General features: G+C 44.5%; 1 protein-coding gene across 1 annotated transcript in view; it reads right to left on the bottom strand.

Moving 5' to 3' along the window:
• spata20 (spermatogenesis associated 20) overlaps window positions 1-18,423 on the bottom strand; it is a 220,465-nt gene extending 202,042 nt beyond the window's left edge. Inside the window, exons 1-4 of the mRNA XM_078401845.1 lie at window positions 18,290-18,423; window positions 9,924-10,085; window positions 7,151-7,215; window positions 5,907-6,061 (exon numbers count right to left, since the gene is read on the bottom strand). Of these exons, the coding sequence (XP_078257971.1) occupies window positions 5,907-6,061; window positions 7,151-7,215; window positions 9,924-10,085; window positions 18,290-18,423 (516 nt within the window). The remainder of the gene's footprint in view (window positions 1-5,906; window positions 6,062-7,150; window positions 7,216-9,923; window positions 10,086-18,289) is intronic.
• Window positions 18,424-19,358: the final 935 nt, after the last annotated feature.

Here is a 19,358-nt window from a genome sequence, read left to right as displayed (position 1 = left end):
CTAGCCCAGTTCAACTTCTCGTCAGTGATAAGCATCAAGATGTTGACTGTAATGACATTGAAGGTCAAGGATAGTTGGTCAATGACCGACGCTTCTGTGATGTAAATGTTCCTTGCACTTATCACCCTGTGCCGATATGTTGTCTAGTCTTGCTGCAAGCAGACGTGTACTACTTCATTTGCTGACGAGTTCATGAATATTCTGCCATCAGCAGCAAACATCTCCACTTCTGCTGCACTCTCAAAGGTGTTGTCTTTCAAAGGAAACATTTGTCTAAATTGGAACATGGAACCACTGAGGTGGCAGAGCCACACAATCTGTCAACTTTTATTTATTTGGAGTTTGGACTCAATTTTGTTCAGAAGTGTGAACTGTGTGATACATCTCATTCTGCAAAACAAAAAAGTAAACACAGCTCCATCTGTTGCAATCTGTCTCGCCGTCTTATCATATTATCTATCTGAAGGCGGGTCCCAATCCAAAACTTCACCTATCCCTTTTCTCCAGAGATGCTGCTGCCTGACCTGCTGAGTTATTCCAGCAGTTTGTGTCTATCTTTGGTCTAAATAGGTATCTGCAGTTCCTTTTTTATTATGTCCCAGCATATCACTTGCAGTAACAATTTTCTGGGATCGACCATCCTAAACCTCTTGGATACAGTAGGCTTTAGGTCATTTCATAGTATAGATCCAGAATCTACTTTAAATACAATCCTTTCCTGAACTTACCGCCAACCTGTCTCACCGTGACTTGACAAAAGGTAAAATATACATGCAGAAACTGAGTGCAGAAAGCTTTAGGGGAAAAGGATAACATCCAACATTATTCATGATTCTGGATATCACCAATAAAGCTGACATTTACTGCTGCTTCCTAAAGGCTATCAGGAAGTTAAAAGTAGACCCCAATCTCGAACTGCTTTACTCCACGGGAAACAGGTACACGAGAGGAAAGGTTTAGAGGAATATGGGGTGTGTGGAGGCAAATGGGACTGGTTCAGTTAAGCAACTTGGTCGGCAAGGATGAATTGAGCGGAAGAGCCTATTTCCGTGCTGTACCTTTCTGACTCTATGAACTTACACCTTGTGTTGCAGGTATTTTTGGATGTCCTTTATTTACTAAAAAATCATACACAATTCGTTATTTTAGGCCATATTGCAGGTGATAAACCAAGGAAAAGTTTATACACTTACACAGATTCACCATATTCTTCTAAATTTGTAAGCAAAGACCCATTCTACTAAATTTCTCCTTATACAACAAAAACCACTATACCAGTAATCAATGTGATAAAACTTTACAGCCTTCTGTCACTAGTATTTCCTTCCTTTATTAGGGAGACTAGAATTGTACGCACTATTCCAAAAGTTATCCCACCAGGCTTCTACATATTTGAAGCAAAACGTCTCTACTCAGGTACATACAACTTGGATTTAGGGAGCAGATGTCGTATTGTCAAGTTTGCTGATAATGGAAATCCCGCTACCAAATCATTTAAATTCAAGCCACCAGTTTCATTAATTTCTCCAATATTAGTTTTATTTTAATAATGCTAATTTCTTTCAGTGGCATGGTGGCGCAGTGGTAGAGTTGTTGCCTAACAGCGCCAGAGACCCGACTTCGATCCTGACTACGAGTGCCGTCTGTATGAAGTTTGTACCATCTCCCTGTGACTGCGTGGGTTTTCTCTGGGTGCTCCTGTTTCCTCCCACACTCCTTCCAAAGACGTACGGGTTTGAAGGTTAATTGGCTTCAGTAAGAATTGTAATTTGGCCCTAGTGTGCGGGATAGTTTTAGCGTACGGGGTGATCACTGGTCAGCGCGGATTCGGTGAGCCGAATCACCTGTTTCCACACTGTATCTTTTAACTGAACTAAACCAAACATTCACTCTAGTACACTATGTCCATAGATTATTTGTGAGGATAGGCATAAAATACTTGGAAACATTCTCTGCCATTTCCTTATCTATCAGTATAAATTTCCCTGTAAACACAAAAACTGTTGGAAACACTCTGTATCTGCGGAGAGATGAATAGAGTTAATACTTCAGGTCTTAGACCAGAAACATTCACTCTCTCTCTGGCCTGTCAGTACATTGAATATATGTCAGTACAACTTTACAGCTGTATAAATTAATGGTTAAGCCATATTTGGAGCATTGTTGCAGTTCCAGTCACCACGTTATAAGAAGTATGCGGAGATTTTGGAGAACATGCAAAAAAGAGGCTCACCAGGATGTTGCCTGGATTAGAGGGTATTAGGTATAAGGAGAGGTTGGCCAAACTTGGATTGCTATCTCTGACGCATGGAGTGAAAGTGATAGAAGTGTATATAATTATGGTTGGCATATACAGTGTTAATAGTCAAGAGCTTTTTTATCAGGATGGAACCATCCACAGGTTTGCAAAGCAAGTTATTTTTCTTAGGAGTGTGGTAGGTGTCCAGAGCATGCTACCAAGGGATGTGGAGCCGCGTGCCGGGGGTATCCCGGAGAGCCACAGTGGGGGGGATCCTGGGGAGCAGGGGCCAAGCCCACCAGCTGCCCCGGCAAGCCCAAAGCAGACCAAGGACTCGCTCACTAAGCATGGAGTTAGGCCCAGCTCACTCACACAGACTCCAAACTCTGCCCTGAGCCACCATTGTAGACGGTATCCGCGAGCAACCGCTGAGAGTGAGGAGGGCTGTCAGGAGCGTAGGGGTGCCATCTAGAGCAACCTAATGGGGGGGCCACCAAGAAAGTGGGGAGACCCGGCGGGTGGCCAACGAGAACGAAGGGGGACTCAGCGTGGGGGCGCCACCTGCTGCCGCGGGCAGTGGCAGACGGAAGATAGGACTGTTCGGTGAACTATTTTAATTTTGTCGGCACCAGAAACATGGCGGCTCTTGTGTACTCTGCTGCATGATTTTACTGGGGTGTATGCAAAACAAATCATTTCACTGTGCCTAGGTACATGTGACAAAAAAGTATCATTGAATCATTGGTGGAAACAATATTAACATTTAAGCAGCATTTACACAGATACACGAACAGACAGGGATTAAAGGGTTATTGACAGGCAGATGGGATTGGTCTGCATTGGTATCATGGTTAATACAGACATCGAATGCCTAAGGGCTGGATCCTGAGCTGCACTGGTCAATGTTCATATTACATTAAAATTGAATCCTTGTTTGAACTATAAATGCAAACTACACGCTGAACAGCCCAGAGCCTGCATGATGTAAAACTTGTGAAATGTTAATTTGGTAGCAGGGTGATACTGTGTTGAAGTAGACTGTGATGTGGCCAGAGGGGTTGCCCTGCCATCTGCCACATTATCCGGGTTCTCCTCAACTGCCTCCTCCCTTTACCTGAAGGGACACTCCCCCAATCACAGTGTGCATTCCAACTACCAAAGGTTAGCCACATCGCAGTACGAAGCTGCAATATGCAGTTGACATGTAATTTTGCAACGCTCAAAAGTCCAACCTCACGCCAAGCCAAGCGGAGTTTAGAGTCATATGCACATGTACAGTAAGGACAGATGAAATGGAAATCTTACGTGCAGCAGTATTAAACAGGCACATAGAATCAGACAAACACACAATAATATAAATTATGTATAAATTACACAAATTCAGTAAGTCAACAAAAGAGAAAGACTGCAAAGCATCCAAGGCATTAGTGCAAGACAATTAGCAAAACAGGTTGATGGTAGTACAAAAGGTGGTCTGTAATGTTCTGCTACCATAGTAGCATTAGAGTTGAGCAAGTCTGTTCAATGGTCTAATGATTGCTGGAAAGTAGCTGTTCCTGAACCTAGTAGTGTGTGACTTCGGTCTTCTGTACCTTCTGCCAGATGGTAGCAGCGAGAAGGCTGAGCCTGGATGGTGGGAATCCTTCATGACAGAAGTTGCCTTCTTGAGGCAAAGCTTCATGTGGATGCTTTTGACGGTGGGGACTGTTGTGCCCATGATGGACCAGGCTTAGTTCACCACTCCCTGCAGTCTGTTGCAGTCCTGTGCATTGCAATATCCATATCAGGCCATGGCGCAATGAGTCAAGATACTATCAACCATGCATCTGTAGAGGTTTGCTGGAGTATCTTCAGTGACACACTTAATCTTCTTAAACTTTGAAAAAAGTAAAGGCACAGCCGCGCCTTCTTCGTTGCTATATCTACATGCTAGCCGCAGGACAAGTCATTCAAGTTGTTAATACCTAAGAATTTGAAGATACTAATTCATTCCACCACTGATCCTTCAATGAAAACCAGCACATAGTCTGCAGACTTCTCCTTTCTGAAGTCAACAATTAATTCCTTGATTTTGTTGATGGTTAGCTCCCTGCAACTCATTTGCTAAATAAAATCACGAGAATGTTTTTTACTCTTAACGTTCGTATGACAGATGCCTTGTCTTACCTTCCCCAATGTATCACACTGCTCTCTGATAAAGATTCACTGCAAGACCCTGGAAAACATGGAACATTTCCCATGTCTCTGTTTCCCCCACCCCTCTCATTGATGAGGAATGATGGTCAAACTCATGATTAGGCATTAGCACAGCTATGAACGATCTGTCCCGTTCAGTGTTCAATTGAAAAAAATCAGAGTTTGAAGATCAAGCTCTCAGACCTGGCACAAAATCCTGGTCTACTGGGGAACAGCAGTCAGTGAAGAAAGCTAATGGAATGTTGGCCTTCATGACAAGAGGAGTTGAGTATAGGAGCAAAGAGGTCCTTCTGCAGTTGTACAGTGCCCTAGTGAGACCACACCTGGAATACTGTGTGCAGGTTTGGTCTCCAAATATGAGGAAGGACATTCTTGCTATTGAGGGAGTGCAGCGTAGGTTCACTAGGTTAATTCCCGGAATGGCGGGACTATCGTATGTTGAAAGACTGGAGCGACTGGGCTTGTATACACTGGAATTTAGAAGGGTGAGAGGGGATCTTATTGAAACATATAGGATTATTAAGGGATTGGACATGCTAGAGGCAGGAAACATGTTCCCAACGTTGGGGGAGTCCAGAACCAGGGGCCACAGTTTAAGAATAAGGGGTAGGCCATTTAAAACGGAGACGAGGAAAAACTTTTTCACTCAGAGAGTTGTAAATCTGTGGAATTCTCTGCCTCAGAAGGCGGTGGAGGCCAATTCTCTGGATGCTTTCAAGAGAGAGTTAAATAGAGTTCTTAATGATAGCGGAGTCAGGCAGTTTGGGGATAGAGCAGGAACAGGATACTGATTGTGAATGATCAGCCATGATCACATTGGCTCGAAGGGCCAAATGGCCTACTCCTGCACCCATTGTCTATTGTCTATTCTACAATGATCTCTGTCCTCACATGCCACTAAGATCTGGACTAGCTACAGAAAGCATCTCAAGACATAGGAAAATACCACCAATGCTGTCTCCACAACAACACCAACATTGATGTCCTAGCTACATTCAATTGGCTGCACCAGGCAGGCCACATTGTTCGCATGCCAAATACCAGATTTCTTGGCAGTCATTTTCTTCCTAGCTGTCATGGGAATAGACTACCAGGCAGACAAAGGAGAAGGTTCAAGGGCGTTCATAAAGCTTGTATAAAGTACAGCATTTCCACTGAACTCTTGGCCTACGACTGCGGAATGTGGACATGTGCATTTGGGTTGGTATTGAGAACCTCAAGGTTGCACATTGAGAGCGAACACAGGCATAAACTGCAGAGGAGCTCCACCGCACAAACTAATTGCCCGCGATCCCATTAGCCATCACCCATCCACCCTGTGGAAGAGTTGGCCATTCCCAAATTGGCCTCACCAGCCACCTCATCCCAGAGAGGATCACAAGGATCTGCCCACGGTTGGATGATTGTGCCCTTCATAACTAGCTCGAATAAAAAGGGGAGAATCGCAGGCAATTTCAAACAGTTGGCTCACCTGCACAAACGCCATGTAAACTTTGTCAACATCTGGCCGCTCTTCCCGATCAACCTTGATGCAAACAAAGTTCTCGTTCATTATTTTACCGATCTCTTCATTTTCAAATGATTCTCGTTCCATAACATGGCACCAGTGGCATGTGGAATACCCAACTGGAAAAGGGTAGAAATAAAAATAAACAACTGGAAATTTATTACAGAACACACAGTACAGAAACAGGCCCTTTGGCCAAACCTGCCCACGGCGACCAAGTTACCTAACCGAGCGACCCACTTGCCTGCGTCTGATCAATATTCCCTCCAAATCTTTCCTGTTTATGTACCTGTCCAAGCGTCTTCCCATCTCTGCCACTTCCCCTGACAGCTCATCCATGTATCAATCCTCTCTGTTGAAAAAGTTGCCCATCAGATCCCTTTTAAATCTTTCCCCTCTCACCTTAAACCTAATCTAGTTTATTGACTCCCTTACCCTGGGGAAAAGACAGCAGCTATTCACTTTATCTATGCCCTTCAGGATTTTATTCATCTCTAAGTTCACCACACAGCCTCCAATGCTCCAGGAAAGAAAGACCTAGCATATCTAACTCTCCTCATAATTTAAACTCCCCAGCCGCAGAAACATTCCTGTACAATGGAGACACAAGAAACTGCAGGTGTTAGAATCTTTAGCATAAAAAAACCTGCTGGAACAAAATAACTCAGGTCAGACAGCATCTGTGGAGGAAATAGACAGATGACGTTTTAGTCTGAAGAAGGATCTAAACCCAAAATGTCATCTGTCCGTTCCCTCCACCGATGTTGCCTGAACCACCGAGTTCCTCCAGCAGTTTTTTTTGTTGCTCAAAATCCTTGTAAATCCCTTCTCCACCCTTTACAGTTTAAAGCCATTCTTCCTCCAGTAGGGCAACCAGAATTGTACACATTACTCCACATGTGGCCTTACCAAAGCCTTATACAGCTATAACATGGTGTTCCAACTCTGACCAATACCTTGACCAGTAAAGGCAATATGCCATACGTCTTCTTCACCATCTTGTCCATCTGTTCACAATTTTCATGGAATTATGTACCTACCCACCCTCGGGTCTCTCGGTTCTACAACACTCCCCCGTCTTTTATTGCACAATTCCTACCCTGGATTGCCTTACCATTAGTCAACACCCCACATTTATCCAAATTAAACCTAAACAGGGAACAGATAGGAAATGTGGAAAAGAAGAAAATAGATGGACCTGGGTTTACCTGACAGAAAGATTGGCTTGTGTTCCTTCTTTGCTTTGGCAAAAGCTTCTGGTCCCCATGGATACCTGGAATGAAACAGAATGACTCTATAATTGTGAATTCAACATTTGGGGACAGAGTATCGTGCAAGACAAGTATTAGGAGAAATTCACAAGCCCCAGGCACTTACCCCAGAATACATACATTTCACCTCATGTGGAAAAAAGCTCTAAGAGCCATGTACAATGTGCATCTATTTCGTTACCAAACATTTAGCAATGAAGGCCAAGGACAAATCTATTTATCAATATGGTAAATGCAGCACATTTGCAAGGAAATTGTCTATTGAAAGGACAAGTTTGGATCTATGGTTCACACACTTCAGCATTGGGCTTTACCCAGCTTTGTGTCCGAGTTAGCAAATTGATTTCAGTGATTTGTCAACAACTCCAACACAGTTAATCATTCAGTTGCCAACGTCATGGAAGGTAAGCTTTATGAGACTCGGACTTAATTTTCAACAACTCTTTTATTCCTACATTGGTCCCTACGTAAGCATGCACCATATGAGTGTACTAGCCGCAGTTCAAACCCACCATGTCATGCCTGGCAGAGGTTGGTGCAGGCCATGTAAAAAAACACAAACTAAATAAGGGTAAAATAATTTCTCAATGAGCCAACACTATACAGGACAACTTGCAACTCCCTCATCTGCCTTATTCATCTACACAGTAAGCTGATCTGTAAGTAAGCAGAACAACTGTAACCAAACAATACGTCTCCATACAAAACATCATCCACAGCACCGATTACTATGACAAGAGTGCTGGAGAGAAAAAGCAACATAGAAAAACATAGAAACATAGAAAATAGGTGCAGGAGTAGGCCATTCGGCCCTTCGAGCCTGCACCGCCATTCAATATGATCATGGCTGATCATCCAGCTCAGTAACCTGTACCTGCCTTCTCTCCATACCCCCTGATCCCTTTAGCAAAAAGGGCCACATCTAACTCCCTCTTTAATATAGCCAATGAACTGGCCTCAACTACCTTCTGTGGCAGAGAATTCCACAGACTCACCACTCTCTGTGTGAAGAAATGTTTTCTCATCTCGGTCCTAAAAGACTTCCCCCTTATCCTTAAGCTGTGACCCCTGGTTCTGGACTCCCACAACATCGGGAACAATCTTCCCGCATCTAGCCTCTCCAACCCCTTAAGAATTTTATATGTTTCTATAAGATCCCCCCTCAGTCTTCTAAATTCCAGCGAGTACAAGCCTAATCTATCCAGTCTTTCTTCATATGAAAGTCCCGCCATCCCAGGGATCAATCTAGTGAACCTTCTCTGTACTCCCTCCAAGGCAAGAACGTCTTTCCTCAGATTAGGAGACCAAAACTGCACACAATACTCCAGGTGTGGTCTCACCAAGGCCCTGTACAACTGCAGTAGAACCTCCCTGCTCCCTCCCTGCTCCTAAACTCAAATCCTCTTGCTATGAATACCAACCATTTCCATTTTTCCCCATCTGCTTAAAAAAGATTATATATTTCAGTATATTTCAGACTGAAACGGGGTTGAATCTCTAGTGATGTACAATACTAGTGACTGGGGAAAATGTTTGATCAATTGTCAACCAACATCAAGAATCTAAATAGTGAGAGGGTTGGTCCACAGAACAGGCAGCTCCTTATTGCAGATAAGGTCTTAAGGAATAGGAATAGAATTAGGCCATTCAGCCTATCAGGTCTACTCCACCATTCAATCATGGCTGATCTATTTCTCCCTCCTAACCCCATTCTCCTGCCTTCTCCCCATAACATCTGACATCTGTACTAATCAAAGAATCTATCTATCTCTGCCTTAAAAATATCCACTGACTTTACAGCCTTCTGTGGCAAAGAATTCCACAGATTCACCACCATCTGACTAAAGAAATTTCTCCTCATCTTCCTAAAAGAACATCCTTTAATTATGAGGCTATTACTAGTTCTAGACTTTCCTACTAATGGAAACATCCTCTCCACATCCACTCTATCAAAGCCTTTCACTATTCTATATGTTTCAATGAGGTCCCCCCTCATTCTTCTAAACTCCAGCGAGTACATGCCCAGTGCCACCAAACGCTCATCATAGGTTAACCTCATTCCCGAGATCATTCTTGTAAACCTCCTCTGGACCCTCTCCAGAGCCAGCACATCCTTCCTCAGAGATGGTGCCCAAAATTGCTCACAATATTCCAAATGCAGCCTTACCAACACCTTAAAGAGCCTCAACATTACATCCCTGTTTTTGTATACAAGCCCTCTTGAAATAAATCCAAGCATTGAGTTTGCTTTCTTTACTACTAATTCGACTTGCAGATAACCTTTTGTGGATCCTGCACCAGCACTCCCAAGTCCCTTTGCACCTCCGATTTCTGGATTCTCACCCCATTTCGAAGATAGTCTACGCCTTTATACCTACTACCAAAATGCATGACTCCACTTTGCATCGATATTCCACACTTTCTACACGATATTCCATCTGTTACTTTTCTGCCCGCTCTCCCAACTTGTCCAAGTTCTGCAGTCCCTGCTTTCTCTACACTACCTGCCCCTCCACCTATTTTCTTATCATCCGCAAACTTTGCCACAAAGCCTTCAATCCACTCGTCCAAATCATTAATATACAATTAGATAGATGCGCAGAATAGATGAGCAGAATAATCAGAAATAAAATTATTTTTAAATCTCCCAACACGTCAGATTTAATTTCCAACTATTTTCACTGAGATGTATAAAGTGCTGCTTGATTACCAGTCCACAGGGTTATGTGCATGTTGCAACAAGTAAGGAGACTTCTCATGGATCAACCGATTGGAGTGTCTCTTGTGGCCTGATGAAGATGGTGGCTCCTTACTGCCTCCTGTTGCCATGGTTAGAAAAATTGTCCTTCCAAGACTTCTCCTGGGATAGCTCCTGTTGATTCAAGCACAAAATCTCTCTCCATTACTTATGATAATAGCCAATAATATTTAAGTACATTTTATCATAACTTACTTTCCTAATTTTGGAATACAACATGGATATCCAAAGAAAGCATAAGGCAGCCCACATAACTTGAATCAATCAAGGGCCATCATTTATATGTAAACACCTTAGCAAAAAAAACTGAGATGCTGGTGCTCAGAAATAAAAATAAAAATGGATAAAAATTTGCAGTTCGGGCAACATCTGTGGAGCATTCTGATTGATGGCTTTGCATCAGGAGTTCCGATCATCAACCAGAAAAAAATTCTCTATTCTTCTTTCCACAGCTGCCACTTGATTATATTGCCAACAATTTCTGGTTTTAATCACAAAATTGTACTTTTTGCCTGTTGTAAATATTTTGGATTCTCTGCTAATGCAAACAGCATTTGAGTGGTAAGAGAATTCTGAATCGCTCCTGGCAAGAAAGGCAGAGGCTAATTATGTTCTGCAAAATTGAAGATTTCCGAGCCAATTTTGGGACAAAACCGGATGGTTCCACCATTTAAAAAAAAACACATAAGTTGAGATCAGATGAAAGGTTTGCTAGTGCTACACGGGTGGGTTTAAACTAAATAGCGGGGGGGAGGGGTTGACAAATTGGGATGGAGTTAAAGGGGAAGAGAGTACAGGAAAAGTCACGAAAGACACCCGAATTAATGGGATGGAAAGTTCAAGAAGAGATAAGAGAGTAAGGCCAGGTGAAATATGAACTGGTGTTAGAGGGGAGGTGAATACCGAATTAAAATGTGCGAAGTACAAGAAATAAAATGGATGAGCTTGAGGCTCAGTTAGAGATTGGTAAGTATGATGTTGTGGGAATTACAGAGACATGGCTGCAAGAGGATCAGAACTGGGAACTGAATATTCAGGGGTATACGTCCTATCAAAAAGACAGACAGGTGGGCAGAGGGGGTGGGGAAGCTCTGTTGGTAAGGAATGAAATTCAGTCCCTTGCGAGGGGAGACATAGAATCAGAAGATGTAGAATCATTGTGGATAGAACTGAGAAATTGTAAGGGTAAAAAAACCCTAATGGGAGTTATCTACAGGCCCCCAAACAGTAGCCTAGAGATAGGGTGCAAGTTGCATCAGGAGTTAAAATTGGCATGTAACAAAGGTAATGCAACGGTGGTTATGGGAGATTTCAACATGCAGGTAGACTAGGAAAATCAGGTTGGTACTGGACCCCAAGAACGGGAGTTTGTAGAGTGCCTCCGAGATGGATTCTTAGAGCTTATATACACTGGAATTTAGAAGGATGGACGTGATCTTATAGAAACATGTACAATTATTAAGGGATTGGACATGCTAGATGCAGGAAGCATGTTCCCGATGTTGGGGGAGTCCAAAACTAGGGGCCACAGTTTACGAATAAGGGGTAGGCCAATTAGAATGAGATGAGGAAAAAGCTTTTCACCCAGAGAGTTGTGAATTTGTGGGATTCTCTGCCTCAGAAGGCGGTGGAAGCTGATTCACTGGATGCATTCAAGAGAGTTAGATAGAGCTCTGAGGTGGGGAGAAGGCAGGAACAGGGTACTGATTGTGGATGATCAGCCATGATCACATTGAATAGCGGTGGTGGCTCGAGGGGCCGAATGGCCTCCTCCTGCACCTATTTTCTAGGTTTCTGACAGAAATCAATTGGTAGAATTGATAAAGATCTGTACTTTAGCAGCATTTAAAGCCTTTACATCGGCAGTCACTACAATTCAACTCTCTTTTTTTCTGCAGCGTTTTGAGAATTTTCAGAGACATTGGGAAGTGATATGATTGATACTGTTATGACTTCAAAGAGACTAAATATAAAGTCAACCACTACAATGTATTCCACCACATCCAGAACAAAGTAAAACAAAGAACAAGTGCTGCATTTGAAGATGGATATTCAATGTCAGATTGTCAAAGCATTGGCTATTATACAAGCTTATGGGATTGTGGAGCCAACAATGTAAACATTTTGCTAAATTTATCCAGACCATCATTACAATTACTTTTTTATTTGGCAACCCACAGTTTGCCAGTTGGCAACCTATCCATGTTTTGCACAAAAGCACATGGTAAATTCCAACAATAAAGGACACGGGGATGAACCTCAGCAATCATGATGAGGGATGAAGCAAGTAATAAGTGCTTGGTGAAAAGTAAGGCCAGTTAATATTAACATTTGGGATGCAAGATATTGCATCTGGTAAGTTCAGCAAACTTGGAAGGAACGGACGACCTTGCGGTTTATGATTCTCAAACCCAGCCAACACTAGGGTTTTCCTCTCAATTCTTTCCCCAGAGGTCTTTCATGGCCTTTGGTAAGGTCCCACACAGGAGATTAGTGGGCAAAATTAGAGCACATGGTATCAAGGGTAGGATATTGATAATGATAGAAAATTGGTTAGCAGACAGGAAACAAAAAGTAGGAATTAACGGGACCCTTTCAGAATGGCAGGCAGTGACTAGTGGGGTGCCGCAAGGCTCGGTGTTGGGACCGCAGCTATTGATGAAGGAGTTAAAAGTAACATTAGCAAATTTGCAGATGACACAAAGCTGGGTGGCAGTGTGAACTGTGAAGAGGATGCTATGAGGATGCAGGGTGACTTGGATAGGTTGCCTGGGTGAGCAGATGCATGGCAAATGCAGAATAATGTGGATAAATGTGAGGTTATCAACTTTGGTGGCAAGAACAAGGCGGGAGATTATTGTCTGAATGGTAGACACAAAATGCTGGAGTAACTCAACGGGTCAGGCAGCATGTCTGGAGAGAAGGAATGGGTGACGTTTCGGGTCGAGACACTCCTTCAGACTGAATGGTGTCAGATTAGGAAAAAGAGAAGTGCAACGAGACCTGGGTGTCCTTGTACATCAGTCACTGAAAGTACGCATGCAAGTACAGCAGGCATTGAAGAAAGCTAATGGCATGTTGGCCTTCATAATGAGAGGATTTGAGTACAGGAGCAAAGAGGTCCTTTTGCAGTTGCACAGGGCCCTGGTGAGACCACATCTGGAGTATTGTGTGCAGTTTTGTTCTCCTAATTTGAGGAAGGACATTCTTGCTATTGAGGGAGTGCAGCGTAGGTTCACGAGGTTCATTCCCAGGATGGCAGGACTGACGTATGATGAAAGAATGGAACGACTGGGCTTGTATTCACTGGAATTTAGAAGGATGAGAGGTGATCTTATAGAAACATATAAAATTATTAAGGGATTGGACAAGCCATATGTCAGAAACATGTTCTCAATGTTGGGGAAGTCCAGAACCAGGGCCACAGTTTAAGAATAAGGTGTAGGCCATTTAGAACTGAGATGAGGAAAAACCTTTTCACCCAGAGAGTTGTGAATTTGTGGGATTCTCTGCCTCAGAAGGCAGTGGAGGCCGATTCACTGGATGCATTCAAAAGAGAGTTAGATAGAGCTCTCAGGGCTAGCGGAATCAATGGGTATGGGGAGAAGGCAGGAAAGGGGTACTGATTGTGGATGATCAGCCATGATCACATTGAATGGTGCTGCCTCGAAGGGCCGAATGGCCTACTCCTGCACCTATTGCCTATGTATCTATGTATTTATGAAAGGCCAACATTCATAAAATGTCAAATCAAACTCTAGCTTTTCTAGCGGGCAAGAGAACAGGTAAGAAGAAGGATTATTTAACTATCATAATTTGGGTGATTGTCCCATCATCAAGATTCGAGAGAAGGCAAGAATGTCAGTGGTTCTCAAAAGCAAGTAGCACTTTGGAGTGTTGGAAGGTTCTTTTAAGTTTATTGATAGTTTCCTCTCTACCCGCAAGTTAATCTTCTTCCCTTGAATCAAACCTCAAATTTTCAATCCCCTACCAGCACAACTACAAAGATTTCCAGCCCCTTTAATACCTTCAACCAACTCCAGGATCCTTCCTGCTGCAATGGGAGGAGAACTTCTGGATGGACATCCAGTCAAGTAACCAGCACTTTCAACTTTCTTGTCTGAAATATGTCTCATGAATCATAAAGTCATACAGCACAGAAATAGCCCAATTTGTCATGCAGACTGTGATGTCTTTCTAAACTAATCCCATTTGCCTGTTTTATGCCTGTATCCCTCTATGCCTTTCCTAACCAAAAAACTATGGCAAAGGATTCCACAGATTCACCACCCTGACTACAGAAATTCCTCCTCATCTCCTCCCTAAAAGAATGTCCTTTAATTATGAGGCTATGACCTCTAGTCCTAGACTCTCCCACGAGTGGAAGCATCTTCTCCACATCTACTCTATCCAAGCCTTTCACTATTCAGTATGTTTCAATGAGGTCCCCCCCTCATTCTTCTAAACTCCAGCGAGGACAGGCCCAGTGCCATCAAATGCTCATTGTATGTTAACCTACTCATTCCTGGGATCGTTCTTGTAAACCTCCTCTGGACCCTCCCCAGAGTCAGCACATCCTTCCTCAGTTATGGTGCCCAACGTTGCTCACAATATTCCAAATGCAGCCTGACCAGAGCCTTATAAATCCTCAGCATCACATCCCTCATACAACATGGAAACATCCCTCATAGAACATGAGTCATACAACATGGAAACAGGCCCTTCAGCCAACCAACTCCACACGAATGGTGATGCAGCAGTAGAGTTGCTGCCTTACAGCACCAGAGACCCGGTTCAATCCTGACTACAGGTGCTGTCTGTACGGAGTTTGTATATTCTCCCCTTGACTGCGTGGGTTTTCCCTGGGTGCCCTGGTTTCATCCCACATTCCATAGATTATAGGTTAATTGGCTTTGGTAACGATTGTAAATTGTCCCTAGTGCAGGATAGTGTTAGTGCACGGGGATCGTTGATCGGCGTGGGCCGAAGGGCCTGTTTCCGTGCTGCATCTCTAAACTAAACTAAACATAAAAATCAGTTCCGATGAAAGGTCTTTGACCTGAAACATTAACTCTACTCTTCCCACAGTATTTCCAGCATTTTCTGATTTATAGTTCAAATCCGCACCGACCATCAAGTACCCATTTAAACAAATCCTACTTTGTATTCTCCATATTCCCATCAAGTCCCCCCAGATTCGATTATTCACAGCAAGAATTAACAGTGGCCCATTAATGTACCAATCCTGCAGATATATACATAGAAAATAGGTGCAGGAGTAGGCCATTCGGCCCTTCAAGCCAGCACTGCCATTCACTCACTGTCTCTGCCAGTAAAGACAAACATAACATTCTTGTGTAGGAAAATAACTGCAGATGCTGGTACAAATTGAAGGTGTCACAAAATGTTGGAGTAACTCAGCGGGTCAGGCAGCATCTCAGGAGAGAAGGAATGGGTGACATTCCGGGTCGAGACCCTTCTTCAGACTGATGTCAAGGGAGGGGGCAGGCCAAAGAAAGGATGTAGTTGGAGACAGGAAGGCAGTGGGGGAACTGGGAAGGGAAAGAGAGGGACAGAGGAGCTATCTAACGTTAACATAACATTCTTGTGCCTCTACCACTGTCTACATTGCAGGACGGCACATTTTCAAATCCATATTCATTTGTCTCTCACCCATTGTAACAGTGTCCTATTTTGTACAAGATTTTGTCCATATCTTTCCCCCCCCCCAACTTCCCCACCATTCTTTGCCAAATTCAATTTACAGTTCAGCAATACACAAAGACTTCTAAAACCCATTTAGAATTTATAAGTCACTGTGTTTAAAGATTTAGAAATGCATATAATTGATTTATCTAATTTAATTTTTACCCATTTGCTGATTTTGGTCTCTGAAGATTCAGCCAAGGTCAAAGGACAGAAACCTCCACTGACACTTCATTGAATCCAAGATAATGGCTTTCCTTTCTCCCAATGACAACCAGCTCCTCCAAGATGAAACTCCTTGCCCTCTGCGGCCAATATTCACCAACAATCTCTTCTATTTTTAAATGGCAATGCTAAGCCAAAGACTGTCCCAAGAACATTAAACTCTGGAAGACTGCATCCTATGAAATAATATTAATCTAGCCAAAGCCCTGTCTGCTTTAGATGACAAACAAGCAAGTAAGCACTCAAGCAAAAACAAAGTGCTTGAAGAACTTAATGGGTCAGGCAGCATCTTTGGAGAGAATGGACAGATGATCTTTCAGGAGGGGAATCCTTCAGACTGGTTTCCTCCACAGATGCTCTCGGCCCCGCCGAGATCCTCCAGAACTATGTGTTTTGCTCAAGATGCCAGTATCTGCAGTTACTGGTGTCTGTCAAATTGCACAAATTTCTAAAGGCAAAATTCCAACTGGGGGAATCTCATCTCTTGGTTTTACAGAGGCTTGTGGTCTGATGATAAAAAGTTCATATAGACTGTGGCCAAGTACCTCCTCAGCCCCACTGTGCTATCCAGGATACGCTTCACCTCTGGATAGAAGAAATAGCTGATGTTTCCGGTCGAGACCCTTCTTCGGACTGACAGAAGGGCCTGTGAGGTGTCTTGGACATAGGTATGGAGGGATTGGACCAGGGGGGATAGGATGGAGTCGAGGTATGTGGAAATTAATTCAGTGGGACAGGAGCAAGCAGAAATAATGTTCTGTTTATGGATTTTGGGGAGAAGATAAAACCGGGCCTTGCGGGGCTGGGGAATGATAAAGTTGGAGGCTTTGGAGGGCAGACAGCTGGAAGTGATAAAATAAAAAATGGTCTGTTATGGCGAGTCCGAAAACTTGTTGGTTGTAGAAGAAGTTTATTGCAGCCGCAATATTCGAATACAGAGTTAAACAACAAGGTAAAGGACAACCATCAAAAACTTACTGTCTTCTTCGAAGACTTCGCCGAACTGTCTATTTCGGGCGCCAAAAGCGCACATGACATCGCTGGCCAATCAGCGATGTCGCTCCCTGGACCAATCCCCATGGTCGCGTTCACACGTGACCTCGCTGGCCAATCCGAGGGTTCGACGACCTGGACCATTCTCTATGGTCGCTACATGACCCCCCCCAGAACCCGAGGTGCGGAACCTAGCAGGGAGCCGGATTTCGCGACCATAACGAGTACGGAGAGGGACAGCCTGAACCACAGGAGCCGGGGGTTCCGGACTTGGCGGAACAGCCGGAACGGGAGGTCCTGGAGGAACTACCGGATCGGGGGGTCCTGGAGGAACTGTCGGAACGGGGGGTCCTGGAGGAACTGTCGGAACGGGGGGTCCTGGACTGAGCGGAACTAACGGAGGTCGGCCTCTCCTAGGGGTTTGACCGACCAGGACTGGTTGATCCGGATCCAAATGTGCAGGTTTGAGCCGGGACACCGAGACGAGCTCACTCTTGCCGCACATGTCTAAGGTGAAGGTAGCCGTTCCCTTACGCAAAACCCGGAACGGCCCTTGATAGACCCTCTGCAACGGGGCGCGATGGGCATCTTTTCGCAGAAAAACAAACTCACAGTCCTTCAGGGAAGGCGGTTCATGTACCATGGGACACCCATGACGTGAAGTTGGAACTGGGGCCAGGGAGCCCACCCGTTCCCGGAGAGATGCTAACACCGATGGGACTGTAGGCAGCTGGTCTGAAAGGTCCGGAAACAAATCTCCGGGTACTCGAAGTGTCGAGCCATATACTAGCTCCGCGGACGACGCACCGAGATCTAGCTTAGGAGCAGTCCGGATGCCCAAAAGAACCCAAGGGAGCTGGTCTACCCATACTTGGTCAATAAACTTATTCATTCATAAGTAGGTTTTTGAGAGTTGGCGTCTGGCCTCAGTGTGGTAGAGGTTAGCGTGTCAGACTACCAAGGTACCTCCCTTGTCGGCGGGTTTGATGATAATGTTCGGAAGGGAGTGCGAGGTGTCTTGGACACAGATAGGTAGGGAGGAAGAAGGGTCTCGACCCAAAACGTCACCCATTCCTTCTCTCCAGAGATGCTACCTATCCCGCTGAGGTACTCCTGCATTTTGTGTCTCTCTGCAGTTCTTTCCAACATGCTTCATCTGTCTCAGCTGTGGAAGGATTGGGGGGGGGGGAGCGTCCCGGCCACAGCCCCCTGGGATTTGTAGTCCAAGTAGACCCTTCTGCGCCGTCCTCGCCGAACTACAATTCCCATGAGGCAGCGCAGGGGTTCTGAAGACACGTGACCGCCCAGCTCATCCACAACTGAACCGACGCCACGACAGTAGTTCACCCGAATCCTGGCGTCCGCACCCTTTTGGACGTTGTCATTGGGTTTACCTGCGCGATGTCCCCGCTGCTGCTGCTGCCGCTGTCAAGGCCCCTGGCCTACTCCCCGCTGCACTCCGGATTAAGCGAGCCGCCCGGCGCAGGTTGTGGACTGATCGGGTGGCGCAGCCCAGGTGCCGCAGCATGGTAACCGTCGGTAGCGCAGTGACCGCCAGCGACCTCTAGTGTGGAGGTCCTCACCCCCTTGGCTGCGAGGGAAGGAACTACAGATGCTGGTTTACACCGAAGATAAGACACAAGATGCTGGAGTAACTCAGGCAGCCAGGCTAGAAGGAACGGGTGACGTTTCAGGTCGAGACCTTCTGCATTTAAATGGGCAACTGGGTCATTCAGCTCGGCGAGGTTGTACCAACTCTTTGGTAGAGCTGTCTCATTCGCTCAATCGTCTACATGTCATCCAATGCCCCAGGGTTTTCCATAACCCTGGTACAACATAATAATCCGGGGAAATAAGTAAAAAGTAAATGGTGGCAACAATGGGCCAAATAACCACCCCCAAGCCCTCTGTGTTGTAACAATGTTTCCCTTATGAAATGCAAAATATTTTCCTCACACCAATGAGTAAACGCGCATATTAATGTCTCCAATGATGGTGAACTCTTCATTCCACATGTCTAGCCAGCTATTTCCAGCATTTTCTGTTTCAAAGGCTTTCAATACCTGAAGCAATCCAAAATGTGCCTTTGATTGCCTTCTTCACAAGTCAGGGCGTGGAAAGTTATGTTATAACTACAGAACACTGATCAGACTGCAAATTGTCTACAGTTCAGCTCACCATTCCATAGGATGTGGTTGTGCCGAAAAGAGTGTGCAAAGAGATACACCAGGATGTTGCCTTGAGTGGTGAAGGAGCAAGGGTTTGAATAGATACACAAAATGCTGGAGTAACTCAGCTAGCATCTCTACAGTTTGAAGAAAGGTCCTAACCCAAAACGTCGCATTTGCTACATTCTATTCCACAAGTCAATAAACAAAATACAGAAAGATGTTTTCAAAGCTATTTGCTCAGCTTTATAACAGGAATACATTCAATACTGTTGCAAATATGAATTTACTTGAG

The sequence above is a fragment of the Rhinoraja longicauda genome, chromosome 6 (assembly GCF_053455715.1).
Source record: "Rhinoraja longicauda isolate Sanriku21f chromosome 6, sRhiLon1.1, whole genome shotgun sequence".
Lineage (NCBI taxonomy): Eukaryota > Metazoa > Chordata > Chondrichthyes > Rajiformes > Arhynchobatidae > Rhinoraja > Rhinoraja longicauda.
The sequence above is the reverse complement of the archived record's forward strand: the minus strand, read 5'-3'. Positions and strand labels throughout refer to the sequence as shown.